The sequence below is a fragment of the Anser cygnoides genome, chromosome 7 (genome assembly GCF_040182565.1).
Source record: "Anser cygnoides isolate HZ-2024a breed goose chromosome 7, Taihu_goose_T2T_genome, whole genome shotgun sequence".
Taxonomy (NCBI): domain Eukaryota; kingdom Metazoa; phylum Chordata; class Aves; order Anseriformes; family Anatidae; genus Anser; species Anser cygnoides.
The window spans coordinates 7,938,238-7,964,918 of record NC_089879.1 but is presented as its reverse complement, the minus strand read 5'-3'; the positions used below and the strand labels follow the sequence as shown (position 1 = coordinate 7,964,918).

Sequence of the window (26,681 nt, the reverse complement as noted above, 5' to 3'; positions counted from 1 at the left end):
AAAGTCATTACAATCCCAGTTAAAAGACATCCTCAGCTTTTAATTTTGAACAAAGGTAAGCCGCTGAAGAAGTACAGATCCCACATCGCTTCTCCAGGCTGGAGTGTGTGCCCTTGCGTGTCCAAATATGCAAACAAAGTTGTTCTGTTTGGCAGCAGGTGAAGTGCCTACCTCCCCTATTAGACCAGGCTACGTGGTGCACTGGAGTGTGCTGTAAACACTCCTGAGCAGCTGTCAGCCATGGCTACGATGGGACTGAAAGCAGCTCAGCCAGAACAGCGCAGACCTGCACCGTGCTAATGAGCCTTGAAAGAGGCACCATGCTAATGCAGCCGCCGCGCTGCCTTTCCTATATCTGCGTATGCTGCGGCAGGCAGGAGGGCGGCTGCACCGGGCTGCTCTGCGCTGGGCAGGATGGTAGCAAGCACTGCTCACAGGCATATTCCCACTTGAGCAGGTGATGGGATGGTGCCCAGCCAGGACTCTGCTAGGGAAAGATCAGGAGCCTGGCAAGCCCAAAGGGACAGAGGGCTCAGTGGAGAAGTGCTAGCAGTGCCACACCGCCCAGCCTCGTGAGACATCCAGCCCCAGGCTGTCAGGAGGTGGAAGGGACAAAGAGAAGAAGGTCACGCGTTGCCACCGCGCTCCGGCAGCAGGACCGGGGGTGCCGTCCATCTGCAGCTGGAAGGAAAGATCAGGCAAGCTTGCTTGAACACCAGCCGGCACGAGGCCTTGAGCGCTGAGCATTGCAGGGAGCGTCCTTTTGTGCTATGCCAACCTGAAGCAACTGATATTATTGCTGGTTTCTTGAGCACTGTGTTCACTCATGAATTTTAAAGGCAAGGGAAGAAGAGCATAACCATGAACATCTGCTTTTGGTTAAGTGACTAAGAATGCTCAAGATTTTTGTCTTCATTAACCATATGCGTGTGTGTGTTTTGAGTGCAGAGAAAACACAGCACAAAGAAAACGGAGTGGTCAGCTTTAAAAGGGTTTAGAAAACACTTCAGATAACAAGCTATTTGCTGCAATTACAGGGAGAGAAAGCAAAGGCTGCAGGTACCGAAGTAACCTTGCACAGAAAGACAGAAAAATTAGCCAGTTAGCTGAGGTGCCCATGACATAACTAACCTTCCCCTCCTCAGTTTTATTTTCACATTTCAGTCCCACTATACTTGTTCCCTTACATCCGCAGCTACATGGTTATGCCTGTTACTGAGTGCCATTTAATCATTACATGATTTAGAGATTGTTTTTTTCTTTAAAAAAAGTAATTCAATCTTGAACAGCTGTGATTTGGATTAATTGGTGAATTTTGCATTTTTGGCACTATTTGCTCTTCAGAAGTGCCACTAAAATAAAAATTTAAAGCATTTTCTCCCTCTTCTTCTAATCCTGTAGCTGAGTTCTGCAGGTGCACAGATGAATCCTCAGAACTCGCAGGGCTGAAATCCTAGTGAACTTGCTGCAGTACTTCGCTCGGTAGCCACATTGCTTTTAACACTGAAAATACCTTTCAGAATAAAAATATCAGAAAGATGATTTTCAAGGAATGCAATCAGGTTTACCAATGTGAGACTACCACAAAAACAGGCTGCAGCATACTGTGTTTTTGATAGACACCTATTCCACAAGAATTTAGCAAGAGACACACACATAGCAAGGAAAATTTCACCCCAATAGTTTACGTTTTGGCAAAGTTCAAAGTCCCTATACACAGGATTTTTTTTTAATGTGAAATGTAAGACAACTTTAAGCATAGGTGCTAGCTGTGTATAAAACAATCTGTTCTTATTTTCATTATAAATTATACCTTTCTCTCTACTTTTGAACAAAGGTATTCAAATTCTCTGGTAAGTATTCCTGATTAAGAAATTCTGGTATCATTCTAATTTCTAAAAGTGAAATAACATCATACAACATCATTGTATAACATCATTGTATAACATCATTACATCATTGGCATTTTATTTTCTGTAATAAGATTAAGTTTCACCAGATTTATGTGATGACTGAAGAAAAAAATCCAGTTGGTCTTAACACCAGATATCCGTTAGCTAAGCTAGACCTTGGTGTTTCCTGTCAACTTCCTAAACTTTATCAAAAGGCCCTTGCAGTATGGATGTTAAAACTCAATACTTGCAAGAGACTGTGATGTAGCATTCTACCTCTCTATATACACTTCGTTCTTCCTCCATTTGAGTGGAGGAGAGAAAAATCAAACCTTCCCTCTAACTATTTGGAATGAAATCCTAACCTTATTTCCCCTTAATGGACTACACCATAGCATGCAATACTTTAATGGATTATATGATAGTGGCCTTCCTCATACCCATTATTTACACAATGTTCTCACACACAACAGTTGCACTGTAGTTAATGAAGCTATTCAAATAAGCAGAGAAACTCTTCTCTAAGCCAACAGAACCATGACCTTATTAGAAAGATGCCTTATTCTTTACTGGCCTGATCCCACAGTGCCAACAGGAAATCTTCCAGCGGCCAGGCAGCAGCAAGTGAAAGCACAAAGTAAACTTCCTAACATCTTCTGCAAGTACGGCCTCAAATCTGAGCTTAGTGAAGTACTAAGAAACATTTTTCCATAAATGAAATGATTTCATAGACACAAAAAGTATAGAGAATTTCAGATGTTTAACAATTATAGCCACATTAAAACAATTCTGAGCCTATAATAACCAGATTATGTAAATAATTATCAGATTATGCAAAACTGTATTCACAGGATATGATCCTGTTTTGTTTCAACACAACAAATTATTCACAGAGGAACAGAAGGCTTGCATTTATATTTACATTTAATAAGCCAGAAAATATAAATAGAGGAATACTAATAATGCACGTAATGGAGATCAGTGGTATCATTTTGGGTATATTTTGCAAGGTTTCCACAGTAAACAGGAAGAAGCTTTTGAAGATTTATTTTGAGTAGCTTGCCTACCTTTTGAAGTATTACGTTGTGGCAGGCTGGATAGTTCAGGAGATTATTAATGGGATATATAGCCTTATATTTCCAGGAAGCTAGTTTAATCTAGCTCCGGTCAATACTGACAACTATTATGTAGTATTTTTGAAATGACAAGGTGGTTCTGGAGCACTTCTCTTAAGAGGACAGGTCCAATGCACAAAAGTGCCACTGATTTGCACCTCATGCGGCACACTCCATCAAAGAGGCTAAAGAATTAATGGGATGTTGGTTTATAACATTGTGAAGTACTCAGGATGTTCCCCCATGCCCCTCATTTCCCTTTCTGTGAGATAAGCTGCTCCGTTAAAAAGGGACAGTACTCCCATATCCACAGATTTTTCTACTTCCACTGAAAACCCTACAAAGGAAAATCATAAAGGTGCCCTATGCTACCACATTTCAACATGCTTTAGTGGGACTCAGGGGAGACATTAGAAGGTTTCACCTAGAAAAACATCTTGAGAGTGCTATCTGTAAAGAATCTTGACAGATGATGTTTGGCAGCGAGTATTTCCACGAATTTTCAATGGTATTATTAACAGTTCTGGACTGAGAAAACAGCACCAAGTGACTGGTGGCTTTTTGTGATCTACCTATTCATACACCTAATACTTGCATGCATCAGTTTTGTCTTACTAGCAAGATTCAGTATCAATAAACTGTCATCAAGCTTCCCTAGAGATAACATTTAAAAAAAATACATCTGGATGTGTGTTGACTTCAGCAACACTATGGCTTCTTGTATTAATCCTGCCTCTAGGAGTAATAAAATACCAGTGTGCGGAAGGTCAGAACCAAGAGCATTACTGAGATGAGGGATGAGTATAATGCAGACTCTGTCACTGTACATTAATGTACGCATAATGAAGACCACATATGCACACCTGGACTTACACTGTGTATTGAGCTGTCCCAGCGACAACTGAGTTAAAATATTGAAGAGATGCCATGTTTAGTGGCCAGGATGGAATTAGCCTCTCTAGTATTTGAGAACAGCATCAAAAAGGGATCTGGGGTATCACTATGCTGTTCACACTCACTGACAGAATAGGACATAGCATTTCTGATATGCTGTGCATGGATGAACATAATTGCAGTAAAACAGGCTTTGTAGTAACAAAGGGCAGCAGACGATGAATGTGGATTGCAGCGCATACGAGCAGATGCGTCTCACTGGCTCAGAGATTATTTGGAGTTGCAACTTTGCCAGTTGCTCTCTTTAAATGTTCATGAAACACCAGAGTCCAGTCTCCTGTTACACTGGCATGAGCCAGCATAACCTGTATTTCAAGGGCTATCCATGTGATGCTCAGCTTCCAAAGAACAGGGCTCTCCCACTAAGGGCACTTACCAGCGTTGTCCGTACTGCTTCTAAATACAACACTGTATCTCAGTCATCAGCCTGAAGGTGAAAAGCCTCTGCTTAATTAATGGTTCATAAGTATCCTCATTAAGCTCATAAACTGGGTATAAACTGTGTGTGGTTTTTATCTAAACCTTTTCAGTTGTGCTTATAACAATCGGGATTTCTCATCTGCAAATAACCATGACTGAATGCTTAAGAATAATCAGGAAATCTTAATTAGAAGTAATAGGGGTTAGGCTGACTCTTGATGACAGCATGATTCTGCACATAGTTGCAAGAATATGCCTAACTAATGGAGTTCAAAATACGACAAACGAACAACTTCTGAATTCACATTAGACTTCTGAAATTGAATACAGGAAGTTCCCTGCAGGAACAAATCCCTAAATTTGCCCTCAGAAGTGGGTAAGTACAGCGCATATGCAACTGAAGGGTGGAAAATGGCACACTGACATTGAACATTTATTTCCAATACTCTTCAAGAATTTAACTTAAGAGACCTGCAACTCTTGATTCACTACCTTTTCTAGAAGAGAGCAAGCCATTGTAAAAAAAAAAATACTAAATGAACACTGTTGATCAGAAAAGTTCTGATTAAACAACTTCTACACATGCATACATAGGATTTGTGCAGACATAGATTTAGGAACAAGTTTTCATACTTGTAACTGCTTTGTATTCACCTGTGCATGCTTAGTTTATACACCCACTTACCCAAATCACTGCATGAATCAGATTACTACAGCTGCAGGTAGCTATTTAGGTCCAAGCTGGTACACATCTTGCCTGCCATGCACATAACAAATCTGACTGCACGTATTTCAAATCTGAGCATGAATTCAGTACATTCAAATGTCTATGTGCATGTGGTAATGCATATCTGGCCTTGAATTAGAGGCAACTTGAGGCTTCTGAAAATGTCAATCTGGAAAAAAAAAGTAGTACTGTGTAATACAGTATTTAGTAAATTACTGCCCTGAATACCTAATTCTGTTTTAAGAAAGACATGAGGGAGGATAATCCTATAATTCGTCAGGATACATGCTGAGCAAAACTGTGAAAAAATATCCTGCATTATGCACAACATCTAGTCTGTTTAAAAGATCACAGAAATTGGCTCACAGAAAGAGCTAAGCACAACGGAGGACTTAACCTGAGGTGGGATTATTAGGCCAACTCCACTGATTAGAACTACAATTTGGTGTGAAACAGCTAGGCTCTCATTCTCCAAAGTAAAGGCTGAAATAAACATTTTGAACTCCCATTGATTTTGAAGACAAGGAACTGAAATGGGTGACAGCATCTTCTGTTCTGGAACTCAATAGCAAGTTGAAAAACATTGTAGAGTAGATGGCTTAAGGGTAACTTAGAGATCTATTATTCAGGTGAGACAGCTGATTAGAAGTCACAGGGATACAAAGTAAGCAGGAGATAAAAGATGTGATTTATTTCCCGTATCTGATTACAAATCTACAGTGAAGACTATAAGTAAAATGAGCAGACAGGTTAAAAGCAGAATAAAAATATATTTATGTTCAGATGTTCTGTTATCATTAATATTTTTATTAAGAGTATATGTTAGCCAATTTGGTTAAAAGGATGTATTTCATTTCCTGTCGTACAAACTTGGTCTGACCACTTGAAAGATTTAGGTACGCTACGGAAAGGGTTCCAAACTACAGTTTTTCAACAGTATGCTCTTTTTTCAGCTATGCTGCTTTGTCACCAGTGTAATATTTAGAATGATTACTTACATTCTAGTTTCAGTTCGGCTATTCTATATTTCATTTGTTGTTGGTTACGAGGATGAAAGTATTCCTAAAAAATAATCTTTATTATTGCTGATATGTTTTTGTTCAGATCTGCTGCATGATAACTGTGAGCCTTGGTATATTTGTGTGTTTTGTTTTTTTTTTAAGAACAGTAGTTTATGGTTTACATATAAAGATCAAAGATTGACATATGTACCTACAAGTAACTAATAATTACAACATAACCTTAAGGATAATTGCATTGTACACAACTGTGGAGTTGTTCCACTTTTATACGTGTAAACAAAACCAGAATTCTATTAGGTTATACGATTGCCTCTATAGACTCAAACTAAATAACTTTATATGCATAAACATTCTTCATATACTTGGGTTTGCTACTGGTAGAGGGAGGCAAAGTACTGTCTTTGATCACGGATAAGGAACCAGGATTGCTTCTGACTTTTTCCTAAACCAAAACACAGACCCCCTCCAACCTCTTCTTGCATCCCCACATGGCCTCACACACTTGCCCCTTCCCCTTTCCCCACAGTAGCTTCCAAGGCAGCAAAGCCAGCAACAGCACTCCTCCTACGCTGTATGGCCTCAACATCCCTTCTGCTTGGTCTTCTGCAGCCTTTCTTGTTTTTCCCTGAATCTTTATTTATTTATTATGTCAGACACAGGGAATAAAGAAAAATTTATAGTGATAAATTTCATACCAGAATGAGTCTATGAGTCAGCTGAGTACCCAAAGATTCAAAGTGGGTCTGCATAAAGAAAGGACAAAAAAAAAAAAAAAAAAGGAAAAAAAGGAAGAGGAAAGGACAGATAGGAAAAGGATTGTATAAAGACTAACAAAGACTAACGGTTAACTAGAAGCGAGGTTTCTGAGATGGAGTAGGTATGCCTGTAAATTGAGACTAATGGGCTAGCAACTAAAATCACATAAATAGGCAGGCTTAGTCTTGATTATTGTTTCTTGAGAGGGGATTTTCTATTTTCTGAAATAAGGAGGGTTTCCATAAGCACAGGAAGGTGTTTAAAAAGGATCTTCATGTTTAGAGCTGCTTTCCTTGTATGAGTTTAAGGGAATCTCTCTCTCTAAAAGCAGTGTGATTTTCTTTGATGCTACTACAAGGACGTTTAGAGCTCTAGAAGAAAGGTTACAGGTCTGTGCCAGGGAAAGTAACGTTGCCATGAGACTAAGCAGATGAACAAAGCTGCCGCATCCACTTTCTCAAATGGCATGGTCTGCAAGATGCTGGAAGTATGCTTAAAGCAATATTTAAGCATAAAGCAACACTATATGATTTAATTCTGGCATAAAAGGAGAGATTATGTTAAATGTCTTCAAACCCACCTTCATCCACTGGGTAACATCAGGTCATTTTTCTATACTCAAATTCATACATCTTCCTAGAATGTTTTAACTCTATGATATTCTCAATAATGACACAGCTAAAACCAGCAATAAGACAATTTGAACAGCACAAATTACCAAGTAATAGATAATTAAACACATGCATAAAGCTCTTGAGGTCTGTGTTGTCCTGTGGAGAACTCCATTTGCCTGGTAACTGTTCAGGACCCACCATAATAGGTCAGGGGCTTCTGCATACTACCCCATTCTTATGTTCTTTAAAATTATTTTGGACTGAAAATAAAACAGACAGAGCTATGAGCAAAAGCCTGTAAACATTTACTTAACACTTTGCTATAGCAGTAGATGAAATACGATTGACCACTCACCCCAAACAACAGAATAGTTGTTGTGTACACTAGGAGGTAGATAGCTAAACTATTCAAGCAACCTGTGGATCATTAAGAAGTGCAAAAGTATCCAGAAGTGTCCACAACAAGCAGATTGCAAGAAGCCAATGCTGGCGACAGCAAATAAAGAACAATAGTTCAATGTGAATGGAGTAGTTATTCATGAGGTATTCTCTACCCAGTCACATACATAAGGACTCTCAAAAATATCAGAGAGCAAAGAATTTGGGAAAGACTCCATGGAGGGCAGACCCACAACCCTGCTCCAGGATCTAGAACCATCTCTCCAACCTCTGGGGATCTCAGGGAGCAGTGAAGGAGCGTAAGAAAACCTCACAACCCTGCACCAGGACTGCATACAACATGTCATGGTCCCTCTCCAGGCATAAGCCTTCTCCCCCACAGGAGGAAGAGGTTGTGCACACGATTGCTATGCTGGCCTCTGCCCTGATTTCTCATCTCCACTGCACCATATCCCCCACAAGATGGGGGAGGCATGTGATTCATAATATTGCATGCATCTGTGGTTAAAGTGCTTTGGCATCCCAAATTATTTAGCCTCCATGCTGTCATCTAGTCTTAAACCACCACACTATGAGTCAAAAACATCAATACGTCCTTCAATAAGGAGTTTAAAAAACACATTTCAATTATAGAAGACTCATGAAATTGGCAGCATCTTGAGCAAATCCCTCTGCTTGCCTAGCAAGTAACTTTTTTTTTTTTCAAAAATAGCACAATTGATTAAGATTTTACTTGTTAAAACTTGATTCATTCTGGCAACTATCAAACTGTGTGAATACTTTAGAAAGAAACATCTCTATGTCCACAACTGTATTGATTATCTGAGGTAGAACCAGTCTTCTACTTTGGTTTTTCTCATTATCTCTGTATATACTTTTTGAGGATAACATAGTACATTAACACAGTTTATAGCAGTAAAATATTTATTGTTTCTGGAGCACTGGAGAATAAATGAAGTCTATGAGGTGATAGCTTGGCTTAACTGAAGTCAACTGCAATTAGGGCTTCAAGGTCAGGAGTATCTTTTCATTACAAGCCTGCAGAATATCTATAGTTTGATGGGATTCTGGTCTGTCAGCAGGACTTCCACAAACTACTGCTGTAAAAATAAAAAAGTTCTAAAGACTTCAAGAATTATTTTCTTGTTCTCCACTCCATTAGAAACATGGTGGCATGATCATTTTTGCCTGCAATTGCTTTGCAACAGGATTAGCCTGCTGGCATATCCAGAGTTACTTTCACTTGCACGTGTACGAATGGAAGCAGAGTCATGGACAAAACCTAATACTTGCTAACTGCAAACAATATGTCTTAAACAAAACTCTGTCAAGTTCCATAAATGCACAATATATTATGAACTATACTTCCAAAGACAATATGATTAAACATCTACCATCACAATGCAATGCCCTAGAATTTTTACTAGTAGTAGTTATGCTTTAAAATTAAATTACAATACTGTGCTCTATTTTATGGCTGTTTTTTAGCAGGCTACAGTGAGCTATCTGTTATAGAAGGGAAATGTATGATGGACTAGATATTTGATTGAGAACTAAAACTGGCTGATGTTAGGAATACCTTTAATATGATGAATAACCATATAAAGTAATAACATGGGCTATGAATAACTTGATTTGGCTTATCTGACGTGAACCAATATTCTTGTTCTGGTTTATTCTAGCACTTTGAATTTTTGTGGGTATTCCTATAAGAAGATACTGAGGTGAAATGTAGGAACAACTGTGGCTTAGGGGAACACTGCATATGCTACATCTGCTTTTAGTAGCAACAATTTGCAAAATTCTTTCCGAGCATAAAAACTATAATCTGTCCATAGAAATTTCAATTTCTGTAAAGGTGTAGAGTACATTTTGATAAAATTGTATTTTTGCAAGTCATTAAATTGTTTTTTAGTAACCTCATATTCATTTTCAATTGAACAATTATTAAACTATAAAACAAAATTGCACGACTCCTAAAACTGTAGTCTGGAGTTTTACAGTCTGCTATAAAGGGCTGTATTATTATAATACACTAAAGATGCTCAGACTATTAAAACTTTTTTAAAATGAACTGTAAAATATTTTAGCATTGATGAAATAATTGTAAAGTACTATGCTCTCCAGCAGTATACATGCCTGATATTTCAGTATAATGAAAAGCATATTAATCAAAAATAATTTAAACTGTAATTCTAATATATAAAAGAAATAAATTTGCTATTGCTATCCTTCAGTAACAGAAATTTATTACACCCAACTTCCAACATTACAAATGTTTCATTGAGGACTAATGACTAAATATAAGGCAGAGTCTTAAAAAGAGCTCTATATGCCAAAGAGAATGAATGTTAGCTTCAGATGATGTACATCTGAGTAGTGCTCATGATGGTAACAGATCTGTGCCGATTACTCTCTATCACTGGAGAGTTTTAGCCTACATTTTACTCCAAAAATTGTGACAGATCCTGCAAGGGGGACCTATGTTCAACTACGAAGCTCAACCGAGGCTGGTAAATGAGAACAATTTTCTACTGACGACTGATGGCTGATGCCTGAGAGCAACACTGACACTAATAGGATACATCTGAGCCTATAGGGTATGATACTTGGCTACATCCTCAAACTGCTCCTCTGATGTTCAAAGGAGAGGCAAAAGATTCTCTGTACTTAGAAACTAATCAGCTATATTAATCAGATCTTGAACTTCAGCAGGATTTCAACACGCTTGAAAATGATCCATCTTGTGTGGTCCTGAAATTATTTGGCAAAGACATTGAAGAACATAAGTGCAGCCTTGCTCCAAGTGGGAGCAGTCTACACAATCAGACCATTAGCACGTACGTATGTACATGTTAATTGCAAAGCAGCCTTCTGACATTGAGGTACGCTGTTTGTACAGCAATGCAGGAGGACTGCCGACTGCTTCCACACCAATGAACACCCAGACTACCACACGCCTGAAAAATGAGACCTGACCCTCTCCCGCAGTGACCTGACCTTCGCAGTCCTGTCCAAAAGGTGCAACAACCATGGAGTAAGTGAAAACAGTCTCAGGGAACTGCATACTTCTCAGAGTACATTTTTGAGGACCCCCGTCTACCACGCTGCTGAAGCAAATCAGGATTAACTTTGCTGAAATCAATATCAATGGACAAAACAGTATCTGTTTTGGTAAAACAGGATTTTGTTTAGTGATATCCAAATTAGAAGGATAAAATTAAAGATGAAACTCTGAATTATCCCTAGCTGCCAGATTTTAATCTGAACACGTAAAGCACACAAGACTCCTTTAGGTACAACAGAATTATGACCAAAGCAAATTAAAGATGTTGCTTTTTCAGAGGAAAAACTGCCAATAGATGTTCTGTAAATCACTCAAACAAGCAGGCTGACCCCATTATGTCAGCTAATCCTGGAAATACAGGAGGCAAATTTAAATCTTTTCATATGAAACATTTAGTCAATATTCTATTTTTTTTTCCAATTTGTTCTGGCACAGCAATGGGAGTTTTATATTCTTGTCCATCTTTTGCTCCAGACTGGAACTTTCTGTGTAATTGTGATGTCTGGAGAAAGAGGTCCAAGTACAATGTCTCCCAAGGGAAAGGTAGGCAGGGCATTTGAAAGGACAGTGCTTGTTTTTCACAAAATGAAAAAGGAACAGAAATATCACAGATTGTATGGAGGGACTGGGGAAGACAGGGTGCCAGCCATATGGACTAGATGATAGTAGTTCACTGGGGATAAATAAAGTTCACTTTGTCTTTATTCCAGAGTACAGTCTCAGCAGTGGTACTATTCCCTCATCAACAAAACACCTACATGCTGCCTGTGTTCCCTGTTTATGCTCACCCACCACCCAATTACCAGTCCTGAAGCTCCACACCTGCTGTGTCTTGATCCTCAGAGCACTACAATGAAGCTTTTAACCCTCTCTTAACACCTACACAATGCTTTATAATAATAATTATATTTGACACACAGGAAGCTACATTAGATAATTACAGACAGTATTTCAAACACTGGATTAGCAGACAGAGGGGTGAAGATGTGCAATGCTTAGACCTACAAGCTAAAAGCACAATTTTCAGTCTCAGTCATGCTAAAGTTCTAGTCTCAGAGAACTGTGAGCTCTGTCTCCTGTTTTTGTCCTAAGGCTTGCCATAACACATTCTTCTTAAAGTAACAGCTTTATGTGGAATTATGGAAATTGTGGAAGAACAGCATGCGATATGATCCACACTGCTCTAAATACTCCCAAATCATACAGCAAATACAAAGAATCTACATACTTAAGTATCTGCATTTCTCTTTTCTTCCTTGTTCCCCACAGAATATTTGAGCTTTTAAAATACTATCTCATAAATTTGAGGTAGGAATTCTGCTGCTGAGAGTACAAAGACATTCACATACTGCACTCAACAGAAAAATATTTGCCTTCAGTCTGAAGGGCCACATATCTCAGTTATATGTGTGTACTGCTCGCACGTCATCAAAAGCACGAAAACCTTACATTCCCTCTAAATGCTGAGCTAAGGTTACCTAGATCAAGACATTTATAATAAACATGAGGAAACAAAGTATATAGCTTTGGCTAAGGAGTTGACAGATGTCAATGCACAAAAATAGAATGAAACATCCATAACCATCTTGATTCCTTTCTTTTTTAGTCATGTGCAAAATGTCTTCTAAAATATTATAGCAAGCCCAGTATGAAAGTCTTACTTTTTTATTTATTTCTGATGATGCTAATCTAATCTAATCTAATCTATCATTTGAAGTTTATTATTATTTTTCTTTTCCATGCATCTTCCTTAAATGCAGAAGCAGCATTTTTCTTGAGGAATACATGGAGTGACTACACTTCCAAACTCATTCTTTTGTCCTTTTCACATAATCCAAGATGATGGCTCAAGCAGTGATGGTAGAGTGTGAGAGACTGAAAGCCATAACCGTTTTTTGACTGACGTTCTAAACACCAGTTACAACCGAGAATGAAAGACAAACAAATGTGACAGTTAAGTAGAAAAAGTTGGAGTGCAGCTATCGGAAAAAAAAAGATAGGAATGACAATTGCTTAATAAAATGTGGATGTATAAGGACCACACTATTGGCATTCACCTTTTCCCTTTTTGTTCACACTATTTTTTAAGATGGTGCTGAGGATTCTTTGCTAGACTTCAAGCACCTCAAAATATTTGAATTTACATTTATATAGAGCTAACCACTATTTATTCTTTGTGTTTAGCAAACTTAGGAGCCAGGTTTATGGGAGAGTTTATAGGACTCCTGATGAAGGTAAGCATCTTCTTGGCACAGATGGAGTGCCAATTTAATTTAGGGACAGAAAAAAATAGTGTAGTACAAAAATCCATTCATATTTAAACATTAAATAAGCATACAACAAAAATCAACATTTCTCTACATCAATTAGAACTGTAGCAATGCTAATGTGAAATGAAGAACCATTTCTAAGTAGCATCACTAAAGCAAAAATTATTTTAAAATCCAAACCTTCAACAGGCATTCAAAATAAATACTGAGTTCAGATAAACAAATCGCGTATTTTCTTTAGGCACTCATAACAATTCCAAATTCCCAAGTAGGCTTGTGTGCTGGAGTACATGGCAGAATGACAAAACCATTATTGTATTCCTGCTTTTCATACAACTATTGTGAACAAGTCAGAAAAAAATGTAACAAAAATTGCTCCGCTGGTGACACTCTTGGCAGATTGGGTTAATGTCCTGTATTTTACAACCTCAGGAGGTTAGTATTTGTTCATTTCTATGGCAATTTATACTAATCAATCACTTCCTGCTCTTTCCTCCCTTACTGTATTTATTTCTATAGCAATCTGTATTAATCAATCACTTCCTGCTCTTTCTTCCTTTACTGCATTTCTAAATCCACTAACTAGGATATGCATCCTTGTAGCATCTCAATGATCACCTCCCCATTCCCTCTCTGTCACTGTCTTTTTGAACTAAGGCTAATGTTTTTTAATTCTACTTTTCACAATATTTAAGCTAGATTGCCTTTTTGAAATTTTCAGCTCAAATGCTAAGTGTATAACAAAGCCTTTCAGATTGCTTTTGGTAGCACTAGTTCATGTTTTGAAAATACTACAAAGACATATTTTTCATGGGAGGAGAGCCTTGGAATGAATATGCTTCTCCAAGTGCAGTATGAATGCCTCCAGTTCTTTTGTAAAATTTGAACTGAGGTTTAAGTCTCACATGCAAAGTGGCACCACACTGTCCAATAAACATAGGTTTCTTTAAAAAAGTGTGGGCTTGTTTTGGCTCTATTCGCAAGTTACTATTGAAAAATCCACCGAAATGTAAAAGCTTTGTTCTTCATGGTTCAATTCTGACACAAGAAAATAGCTAGCACCAGAATGTTGTATTTCACAAGAAAAAAAGAGTGTGTGATTCATGTAACTTCAGTGACCTTTTAATGCCAGCATATCTGTAGTTTTACAAAACAGCAGATAATTTATTTAAATGAAGCTGTTTTCCCTGGAGAGCTTTACTTCTTGCGTCAAGTATATCTGGGGTGTACTTGAAGTCACAGCACACCTTCAAACCAGGGCTGATAAATCCAAGTGCGACATGACCTCAAAATGCCAGAGTAACTGGCATAAGGTAGGGAGGACAGGGAAGAACTTCATTTGTTTTCAGAACAACAGAACATCTATTCAGGTTTGAGGAACATTTGCAAATCAAACTGAAACCAATGGGATTTGTGATCCCTTGCTACTTCTTCGGTTTAGTAGTTGTGTACTTTAGGAGCATCTGGAGGCCTTATTCTATGTGTAAAGTGTATGACTGTACAAATACTGAAGGAAAATGTGATCTCTGCCGTAAAACTTTTTAATACAACATGAAGTGAATTAATAATATTCCATCAGGTTCTTGCTTCAGATGCAAGATACTCCAAGTTCCAGGCTTAAAAGATTACATTTCTTTTTAGCATATTTCATTTGGTCAAATGACTACTGCATATGGAAATAGAGTGCCTACAACTATCTTTCTCTCGTCAGTAACTTATAAAGCTTAACTAATAATGAATGTACAGATATGAAAAATCGAATTAAAACAGAAGGTCCTAAACTCAACACCATCTACAATTAACCTCATATACTTTGCGACTCAGTAATGCCTTGGAAGAATGTTAATCAACATTGCCTGTTACTTCATGATCTTTCCTGTCTAGATTTTGCAGTTCTCTCCTGCCAAAATTCTTAATGCTTTCTAAGGGCTGCATATACTGCCTTCAGCAGGCGATGAACCTCTTTAAAATCCAGAATCAATGACACACCACAAACAGGCTGATTGAAGCACTACAGGAAATGGCTGCAGCCATTGGCCAAAATCATATCACAGCTTTGAGCTCAGTTCAGGAAGGCACCTGATCCAAAATAGCTTGCATGTTTATCCAGCTTCCTCACCATGTAGCACCCCATATTCTCTACTATCCAGACCTACTCAGCCAAAAAAACAACAAAAAAAACCCATAGCATCCCATGCTAGCTAACATTCAAAGTTCCCCTTAAATTTGGTTTACTCAGGAGACTAATTTAATCTGACACATGCTGGCAGGGTTTGGACAGTACCACGTTCATATCCAAACCTGTGATAAATTAAATATTGTGCTTTGTTTCTCTGAGAGAGGCAATGAAGGCCATTCTGAAATATGCATGCTTCTTATTTAAAATAAAAGTGTCTGATATTTTACAGTGTATCTGGCTTGTAACTAGTAAACATACTCTAAATTAGGCAGGTATTTATTCATGGAGCAGGAAACTACTCTGCATACATATCCATGAACACCTTTCTTTTATGTACCGCAAAAATTACAAGACTTTCTTACCTGCAGGTTTGCACATGCTGGTGAATCATTGTGGGCGGGTATTTCATTGTTGGTGGTCTCTGAACCTGTGTTTTTAAGTCTGGAAGCTGTTGTAGTTGTGGCTGTGGTGGTCTGTACTGGTAAGATTGGCTGCCACACATTCACATCAGTACCATTGCCAAAGGCTTGAATTGCATTTTCTGTAAAAAGAAATTACAGGCAATTTTCTACTTCTAAACAAATGGCAGAAAGCAGAAATTATTTATTTTTTATTATTAATATTTTTATTATTCCATCAAAACTGTATTTATAGAAGCTCCATTTTTATTTTGAAAAACGTGTCTTAATTTTGAACATATCAGAAACATGAACTTAGAGGCTGGGGCCGCATAATTATCTGATGCAGCCTATTCTTTGTAACATTCCTGGTCATTCTTGACAGAAGCCCTAGGTCTTACTGTAATCATATTTGTTACCAACCAAAAGCCTCAAAAACTTACTTTCAAGATTTAAAAATCAGTTTCAATGTTGTGTCCTTTCTGAGGCAGGTGATGTTACATAGCAAACTAAGAACAGAGAGCGGGCAAAATACCGATTTATTTCTACAGCTTCTTGTATTAAAACTAATATGCCCATAACGACAAAATGGTTTAACTAAGACAATCTTTTCCTTTCAGTTTTCCTTACAGTTTTCAATCAAAATCTGCATAATTAGGTGAGGGAAACATGCTTAAACTAAAACTTCAGGATATAAAAGTTAAAAAGCTTATCACGGTTTCATGGGATTAAAGAGTGTGTTTATGGCAAGAGTAAATTGGTTGGGTTTTTTTTGTAAACAAATAAAAAACCAGTTTTTAATCAGGTCTTTGGGGATTCAACATGGATTTAGGGATTTCTTATTTCAAATTCTTTGTATAAGAAATCAAACAACTTCACTGGGGACTAATATATGGAAGCTATTAATACTTCTTCTCAGTGGTATTCCTTCCTTTATAAAATAATTTACATTTAATTCTCATCCGAGAAAGATGCATTTTATTCTAATATTAGTTCTCAGAACTCCAGCACACGCAGAGAAGAATTTATAGCGGGCATCACAATCAGTTTGGTTGATAAAGACAAAGTAGGCAGAGTGGAATTATATTTTTCCTGGCTTTACCTGAGTAAGGCAGTATATAAAGCAATATTTTCCACATAGAAAGTATTCGTAAGTGTCTGAATGATTTCCTAAATTAACAGTAACTCCTGTTAATTTGTTTCCACTATTGCAAGAAGGATCACAGAAATTCCAGCATTCTATGCCATCGTTCCAGGCAGTGAAATGCTATTTATATATCATGACATTAAAAATTAAAAAAAATATATGAACTTTTCCACTTGTCTATGAGGGTAAAAAACATTTTATTAACCCAGAAACACCTTTAATTTCTTCATGAAAAAAAGAGCTCCCTAACAGCTGGGATGACTATAATTTGTCTCACAGTAGACTCTAATGTCTTTGATTTGTCTTCATTAACATTTTTGTACTGGTAGCAAAAAAGGGACATAGGATATCTGTACCTATGCATTTTAAAAAGAACCTGTAACATTGTAGCGATTAATATTCACAAATTAACAGCTGATGTATTACAGTATACTTATATAAATTGCAGCACCATTAGGTTTGAAGTTGGTCTCGGGCTGTATTGTTGACTTTCACACAATCACAGCCAGAATTATTTTTTTTCATAAGTGGTCTTGAGTAACTTTAATTCTTCCGAAGCTTAATAAATAGTTTAACAGATAGGAACACAAATAACTCACTTTTTTGTATGCAAAGCTCCCCATGTCTTCACAAATGTGCTGCCTGTTGAGGAGCTACAAGTGGAGATTTTCAGACCCTATCCTAAAATACAGACCCTCACTAGCAGTAATGCAAGAATATAGGAGTGGATGGAACTGTCTGGATCATCATATTCATTTGTTATTTTTTGCAAAAAGCAACAATGCATGCTTCTTTTCATAACCTGATGAAAAATGCCTTGTAAAACCAGGAAGAACTTTTTCCCCTCCTGCTGAAAAGCTGTTCTTTTAACTTAAGCCTGATGGTTAAAAAATTTTCAATTCCAAACCTAAATATGTATGGCAAATACCTCTCTTTGATTCTGTGTCAACACTGCCCTTTATGTTAACTAATTCTTTTCCCTCCTTGTACTTGCCCCCCTAATGCAATTTCAGAGGACAATCATGTATGCTTTCAACTTCTGTTCTGCTAGGCTATGGAAGCCAAGTTCTTTTGGTCTCCTCATTTATCTGAAATTAAAACTCTGGTGCACACTCCACATCATCCAATTATGCTGCTGCAGGCAGACAGGAAATTTGAAAAGAGAACCTGCCAAAATTGACTCCACTGAGCCATTCTGAAATTTATAATAGTCCCTAATTTGGGAGTAAGCTTAACTGAAAAGAAATCAATAATTTAACAAAATCTTGAAAATGGGTACCATCCAGCCTTGTGTTAAAACCAGGCATTTGAGATCAAGTAGCCTAAGAAACCTGAAGCTTGGCCATAAACTGCAAACACAATCCAATTTATACTTACCTACAACAAATCCTTCATAAAATACATGTCTTTTTTAATATGAAGTTCTTAAATTATACACAAGGCCCTCAGGTGTTGCAATTTTTTGGTACAGATGCTCCCTGAGTGCTAGGGTCCAAACATGATCTGTGATGTAAACATATTTCTGTATGATACACTTCTTTAATTTGAATTTTTTTTCCAACAACATCCTGTGTTTGCAACCTTGGCCATAAACTACAGTATCAGGAATATTTATTTGCTTGAGTTTGTTCAATTCTAGTTCTTACACCTACACCAGAACCATGCTTACAGTGTGCAAAGAGATTGACTTGATGCATCACAACACACTTAAACAATAAATAAATTCCATGAAACATGCTAAAACTCTTTTATACATCTGTTAATTCCATACTCACTAAGGCATGTGTTGTCCTGGAAGAAATTCAGAAATTTCTGGCATTCATCTCTATCATTACCGCTGTTGCTGCAGTCACACCATGGGGCAACGCTGAGACTACTTGAGTCTATATAGTTTGGTGTCATCACTGTGCCTATTAAAAAAACAGTAAAGCACTGTACTGTGAGCAACCTCTGCACTGAAGTATTATTCCCATACTAAGAAGAAAACAAACAACACTTGGTAAGTTATACATTCAGAGTGCAGACCCATGGTAGAGTTTCTACTTCTAGAGTTCCTGGCTCCCTTTGCCCACCAGTCCTGTGCAACATTTTACACCTGTGGTTGTTTGAATGAAACCACTTCAGGTATTGTAAAATGGCTCCCACAGTAAAGACCCATTCCCTTGTTTCAAAAGGTTTACACTGCAAGACCACAGAGAGCTCCATCAGCAGAACTGACAGGTGAAAAACTATAGCACAGGGAGGGATGGGGTGAGATAAGTGGGAAACCTCTTAAAAGGCCTCTGCTGCCAAATCAAACGTGTGGAGCTGAGTCCTTAGAGTTGCACTCTAAAAATCCTATTTTCTTCCTCACTTGCATTTTCTTTCATTTTCTGCAAATAACTGGAGCTTCCTCCCCAAGTCTGCAGCCAGCCTGGAAAAACAGTTCTGAACTGCGTGAGCAAGGAGAACGTTGGTCATGCTGCAAAGAGTGCTGGTACATCCTGGAGGAGTGCTATCCACCCCTACGGTGCTCCTGAGGGCCCTGCCAACAGAGTGGGTTATGGTGAAGGACAAAGCAAAAACACAACCAGCATGCAGGAAAAGAAACAACTGATTCTTAGCAGGTAATAAATTACTATTAATTTTGCTGCATCGCTGCTCTTTTAGTACAGTGATTGTTTCCTGAACACTGTCAACAACTTACAACCACAGGCTCGTTCCAACTCTCTTACAATTCTTAGGTAAATATTCTCACATTTATATGTCAGCTGAAGGCTAGCAATAATCGAATGAAACCAAAGAATGTGTTCTGTGTCCTAGAAGTTATACAGGAACTATTCACCACTCATCTGGATAAGGTTAACTGTTGTAAGATCAACACTTATTCAAATCAGTAGTCACACTGAAGGCATCAACACAGTTGGCCAGAGATCTCAAATTCTCCTAAGGATTGAGAAGTCTGAATCTTTATTGTATGTCTCACCAAACAGAAGAAAATTAATTAAGAGGGGCTGCTGTTAGATACTTTTACTGAGTAAAGCAGTTTCAAGAAACAAGTCCCTCACTTGGCAATCTACAGGTCTAGGACAGGCTTTGTATCATGAGGATATGTGATCATAGCCCCTCAAAACTCCTCAAATGACATCAAAGTAGTCATTAAGAAGACGTAATAAATGAAGGATAAATATTAGAGACCCAAAGTGTACATTAGCAGAGAAAATTTGGTCCACAGGTCCAGGGTCAAGAGTCTGTAATACCATACAGGAAAGGGCTATCAAATAAATAGGGCTAAAAAAAGGTAACATTAGAAATAACACAAATCACAGAATGATATGAAATAGCCTTTCAGTCACCAGGCAGCACTGGGAATTAAACAAATCAACATGCAAAATACTTCATATGGGAGATGTGGGAGACCAAGGAAAACAGACATTAAGGGCTGGCCTGAGAAAGGCAGTAATGTATGTGAAAATGAATGCAGTGCAACTGCCAAAGTCAGAAAAAGCATCTGTTGTCTTGTTTGGGGATGGTTTTAAATTAGAATGAAATTCTACGTCTTCATCTACTTCCAACTTCTAAGAGATAGCTGTGATAATAATCGCTCAAATTCTACATGAGATTTGCACATGAGTAAATAGTAGCACAGTTCAAAACTTTTTAAATGGAGGTGGAGAATTTAGTAAAATAGGCAAATATCATTTGTGCCATTAAAATGAAAAATTGACAGTAGATAAATAAGAACAGGAATGATGTTAAATTAAACTAAAACAAGTGAAAATATCTACCCATTATTTGTTTGATGGTTTAGTGCGCTATTTCAACCCTGTGATATGATCTAAAAAGAAGTGAGAGAGAACACAAAGCAAGACCACTTCACAAATGGAAAAAAAACAGCGTTAAAAAAAGGATAAGTAGCAAACACTTAGTGAAGGGTTGAGAAAACAGAACAGTACTGAGGAAGTTTAAAAGGTCACTGAGGAAAGGCTACAAAAAGGTAATAAGGTAATTAAAATGGGTCAAGACAGGGGCTAAAAGTGTAAGAGATACCAAACTATGATTAAGGTTGACGAATACTGGAACGCCAGGACATGGAGTGTGTATATGCAGCACACAAACTGTACATCCAGCAAAAATAGAGTGGCTGAAAGAGCAGCTAGTAGAAAATCAGTCTGTCATTTAAACCTGGGGGCAGATGTGAACCCAAGCGGATTATATGCTTCGTTTCCTGGGGTGTATTTCCTTTTTCTCCCTGCAGTGTGTGTGCCTTCCCCTCCTCCTCCCTCCTCTAGCTTGCATCTTGGAAATTCTGCTCAAGGACACTAACAGATCAGAGAAACCACGGTGGTTGGCAGTAAAATAGGACATGCTCAGTTTTGCGTGTTCTCTGTATCAAACAGTTGTGTGTCAGTCTCAGTTGTAGGCAGTCAGGTCTCCATATTCTAGGGAAAAGCAGAATTGACCTGAGCACAACCAAGATGCTGCTCAAATTAGGGTCAGTTAAGAATCAGGAGATTTACGGTGGGTCCAGGAGAAGGGTGTGTGACTGAAGTTGTTTTGACCCATGTGTGACACAGTAAATGAAAGCCAACAACAGGAATTTGCCCAAGCCCAGTGAAGGCCATCAAATGCAGCAAGCAACAACATTTAAGTAACAAGAATGTTAGAAGAACAGGAAGTCTGTTTGCATTTTGGAGGCAGAAAGTATCTTAGCAAATGAGGATTACAGTACAAACCATTTGGCATTACCAAAGTCTAAAGACTGGGTACTGGATCCAGAAGCAAGCATCAAGTTCTGCAAAAAGCAGTTTATTCATACAAACTCCCATGGAATTCCGGGGAATTCTGGGGAAATTAGATGGATTTTACTGAAAACAGGTGAAAATGTGTCAGAAAATGAATGCTTAACCAGATCTTGAAGTCAGCAGTTGCAGCCATACCAAACTGCTGTGGGAGTACAGACAGGTCCAGATGGCTTAAACTAGGCTGTAAGCAAAGCACTGAATCTCAAGCATGGTGATCACTAGTCTTATTTTACATTTAATCATTTTTTATCTTTTTTTTTTCTTTACATGCTGTAATTCTTTAAAAGTATTAATTTATCACCATAACAAGGAGCCTAAGGTGATTCACTAAGGTCTTCCACATTCTGTAAGATATACATAGCTTTATAATTATATACATAACACCCTGTTGCAAACAGAATCACATCCACTGTATCTTCCACAGAGAATCCTCGCTTTCCTGAACAAACTATGTGGAGGCACAATTTTTGCTACATTTAATGAAATGTCTAAATTAAATATATATCTACATATGAATGAATGATATCTTATCTTAATTAAAACACCTGGACATCCTGGAGCTCTGATGAATGAATGAATCTCTAACAGCTTCTTACCCAGAGCCTCTCTATCTATTCTTCCTGCATTTTGTATATATTAAGTAGACAGTAGAAACATTGTACTTCTGATTTTGATCTCAGATAGCCTCTTACAAATGTGATGGTCTTCATATAATTTACTCCAGTTTTATATCAGCTTGATATCAGAAGCAGGAATTTACTGCTTCAGCAGATGAAAGCTTTGTTTTGGTAATTTTTGTTTCTTGGAATGACTTCCAAGAAGTAAAAACTTCTGTAACACTAATCAGTTCCCATCTTTTTGCATGTATCTAGAGGCTGACAGGAAAGAAGAAAAATGTTTATTTTTTCCCTTTGAAAATCAGATCTCCTTTTGATTTCAGCTGCTTAGGGACTCATTCCACATTTCCGATGTCTGACAGTGTTTTGCAGCATGGTCATCCACAGTAACACAAAAAAAAACCTTACTATGTGAACTGCGTCATCTTTGAGCTTAAACTGAAAAACGGATCCAACAAAACTGTCAGCAAGATTCACTAGGTCCAGCAAGAACTTCTTGGCAGCTCTCACCCAGAAGTATCTATTAGTAAAGTTACTCTTTGCCAGCAGCTAGACTTCTTAATCTCATTGACTAGATCAGATTTCAAGGCTGTTCAATTCTTTCTTTTAGAGTCAAATGACATTCTGTCATAACCGCTCATATGTTATAGCCTTTACATACTGTCGTTATCACTTAAGATACAGAACCATGTCCTCCAAAATTATCATGTCTTTTTTAAACAGTTGGTACTCCATGGACTTACCTCACTTGTTAGATGCTACAGTATTAAGAATGGTAACAACAAGCCAGCAAATACGTCTTTCAGTCATTTTATATATATATATATATAAAGACTAAGTTGGAAATATTTTATTTCAGATATTATTTCAAAAGACATTTATTTAACAGCAGAATCTGCTTCAGGGACTCAGCTGGGACCTTCGCACCCAACAGAAGGGGCTATTACTGCATTGCAGCAGGTGCAGGCTGTAGGCTTAAGAACATCTTATCTGGTGTACTTTTAAAACCTGTTGTTTCAGAGTTCTGACATTCACTTATTGTTTATTGCCCAGCCATGGTATTTCTACAAGTTCACCTTCCTGAGATAACCTCTCTCTTTCAGGAATCAAATACTGTGGAGGGTGTATGGAATCTGACTTGCATATAGTCACCTTTGTGCCTGTTGACAGTCAGGAAGGTTACAGCAAGCAAAATGAATTATGTTGGGGAGGGAGAGGAGTTCAGATGATAAATTTGGTCTCGGTTCCAATCCATTGACAGGCACCTAAGAAAACTTAGAGTGGACAGAAGGTGATCGTGGCAAGAACAGCAGCTGCAAGTGAAACAAGGCTGGGTTGGTCTATCAGCTCATTCCTCAAATGTCCAAACTTTCCCTAAACACCTAGAAATATTTTACCCCACCTTGTGATGACAGCTGCAAAACCAACCAAGTTGCAGCTTTATCTGTTCTTTTTAGCTTCTTACTTCATGGTCCCGTCCAAAAGTCAACCACCTTAATAAGTTTTACTTTGTAAGCTTAATTTATATACGTTTATTTCAAATTCAAACGCATTTCTCTCTTTATCCTGTCCTTAATTTCCTTGCAATGTAAAAATTTACCTCAGGAATCTCTGTAAAGTAAAAGAAGGCCAAGACGCTTAGCTGAGAATTTTGCCTAGGATCATACAGTACAGTATTCCACTGTTTTTATTTCATGAGGGTCTTCAAAATATTGTTTGGGTGTTGTTTTTTTTTTAGATCAAGCAAGCCCCAACCCCTCCCTGCATTCTTACCAATAAGCCCCGAGTAAGCAAGGAGGCAGTCAGCGTAGTTCTCCTTCAGACAGCTACTAACAGACCGTGACTCAGGCTGGCAGTTTGTGAAAAAATCTGCAAGGCGAGATCTGCAACATGAAAAAAAGGCATATCTTTAAAAATCAAGCCTGCAGGCATTCTTACCTTTTACAGTCTTTTTATTTTTCAACAGCACTTAGTATTTTTAACTTCAATATACATTGGACACATTTCAATTGATGAGGGTCTCTTTCCATATTCCATTTCTGAAACCAGAACAAAAAAGTGTAAGAAAACAGCAAAAAGGGAGAAAATGACAGGGTCATGCACGCCCTTTGCTAAAAGAAATGCTCTGCATTTTCATGCCAAAAAAAAAAAGACAAAGAGACATTTTATCATGAGTGGTCATTTTGCCTGGATCTGAACTCTGGAATCTGTTATTCTATAGGAACAGAACACAGTTTCTGCTAGTTTACTCATTACACAAAACTCTATGTTTTTGCTCCCTGAGCCCTCTTACTCCATGACTTGAGGCAGGACCTGCTTTAGTTCTGCCCTGAATTCCCAGGGAATGGGCTTACCCCTGCTCTGCACTTGCCTGCAGAGCCAACTGGCTGAACTGGGCAGATCCAGATGGCATGATCTACACACTCCCCTGGAGCAATGGTACTGAGAATCTATCTGTTCTTGTAAAATGTGCATTTATCCAAAGCTTACAGTATTGAGCTCAGAAGTAGTGAATGTGTGCTCTGCATCCACTTCTGCTACTGATTTTTTATCTCTGCTTACCTCAGTTACCTCATTTCCAAGAGGGGGAGAGCACTGCTCACCTATGGAAAGTGCTTCAAGACTAGGGCTAAAGCTCTATCTCAATTAACAGATTATTATGACTTTGGAAACCAAGAAGAGAGTTCCTAGCAGCTAGAAGCTGTTCTGTTGAATTGCACTTTAAAGGCCATGTAATGCTCCCATCCAGGTCTGTAAAATTTGAGAGGCTTCACTGAGCTGAGTCAAGGTCCACATCCTGCAGTCTATCTCCTGCCCATCTTAACCTTCTCTCCTCGGCTGTGATTGTGTTTTCAATTGGACTTGTAAGCCTCTTGGAGCAGTGACTTTTGTTTATTTATGAAGTGTCATTTAGACCTTTGACTCCATGAGCAAATGGTTTAACCTCCCTGCTTCCCTTTTCCTCCGTGAAAAAGGAATGGAAGTGTTCTCTTGCTTATAACAACTCAGAGTGGTTTTTCAGAATAAGATGTTTAATCTTTGCAAAGCCCTTTCAAAATCAGGATGCTGTCATATATGTATTTCCATCTCTGCTCTAGCATTATGTAGATTTGCAATAGAAATGCTCTTTTTTAGTTTTGCAGCAAAACCACAAAAGTTAGCAGAAACAAGTGATTTGCACAGATTTTATTTGTTGGCATGCTCCAGAGACTAATTATCTTTGTTTGCTTTATTGTTTTTCCTATCTCAGAATGGGAACATCATTAATTGGCATGAAAATAGTGATGGGCAAACTTCAAAAGGTTCACAGGCTTAGTTTGAAAAAGCATCCCATAAATAGATTGTATGCAAACCACACCTGAATTTATCTGAGCTATTCTCATGGCCTCTTTTTAATTCCATCCATAACTGTACCATCAGCAGCAAATCCATGGTTGCCTTCAAACCACAGTCAACTGTCAGGTTTTCACTCCCTCCCTTCACTTATTTAACCATTTAACCTTGTGATGGACATTTGTACCTTTAACAACTTGAGAGAGTCAAGCTCTCTACATATCCTTCAAGATGCCCTATATGTTCTATGTGTATATGTTCTAGACTTCCACAGAATCTCCATTTTACTGGTGTACCTACCAGGGCACAAGCTGAGAAGACAGATTACAAGGGATGGGAAGAGTTAAATAGCACCACGAAGAGAATTTCGGCAAAGAAACCCTATGTCACTGTGGTGACTCCCTCTCTGTCAATAATTAAGACAATAATCCAAAGATCCAGCTTTCTGGGGAACTGGGAACAAAGATCATTTACAGTTTCTAAGGTTTCTATAAATCCTACTAATAGCAATCATTTCATCGTTCTTAATTGTACAGTTCTCCCTTAGATTATTATGTGCATTGGTCCAGAAATATATACTCCTTTTCTCTGAATGTAAGTACTGATAACTATGGAATAAAACCAACCAGTTACTACCCTGTCTGCTTGAATAATTTATTTGTTGTAGTAAACACTGAAGGAAGCTAAAATTGCTCTGCTGATCCCTTTGCGTACACACTGATTTCTGTGTTAATTTCTGAAGATTTTTTTGTGGTTGTATAAGGTAATAATCTGACAAAGTTGCACGTTTAATTTTTTATAAGCCAAATATAGTTCAGATGGCTCTGGTCCAAGCATTACTGGACATAGTCACACACCTCTTCTCTGAGGCATCCAAACTTCATACTACCAAAGTTCTTACTCCCTCCTGAGCTGTCATTCATGTGGATAAACTTCCACCAGATATAAAGTTAAGACCAGCAAATAAAAACAGAGACAAGTGTCCAC

The 26,681-nt window shown here is 38.0% G+C and overlaps 1 protein-coding gene across 3 annotated transcripts in view; it reads right to left on the bottom strand.

The window, feature by feature from the left end:
• Window positions 1-26,681, bottom strand: part of GFRA1 (GDNF family receptor alpha 1) — a 274,556-nt gene that overhangs the window by 29,356 nt on the left and 218,519 nt on the right. For all 3 annotated transcript variants that reach the window (XM_067000421.1, XM_048060503.2, XM_067000420.1), the window contains exons 5-7: window positions 24,135-24,244; window positions 18,736-18,870; window positions 15,778-15,956 (exon numbers count right to left, since the gene is read on the bottom strand). In XM_067000421.1, coding sequence (XP_066856522.1) covers window positions 15,778-15,956; window positions 18,736-18,870; window positions 24,135-24,244 — 424 coding nt within the window. The remainder of the gene's footprint in view (window positions 1-15,777; window positions 15,957-18,735; window positions 18,871-24,134; window positions 24,245-26,681) is intronic.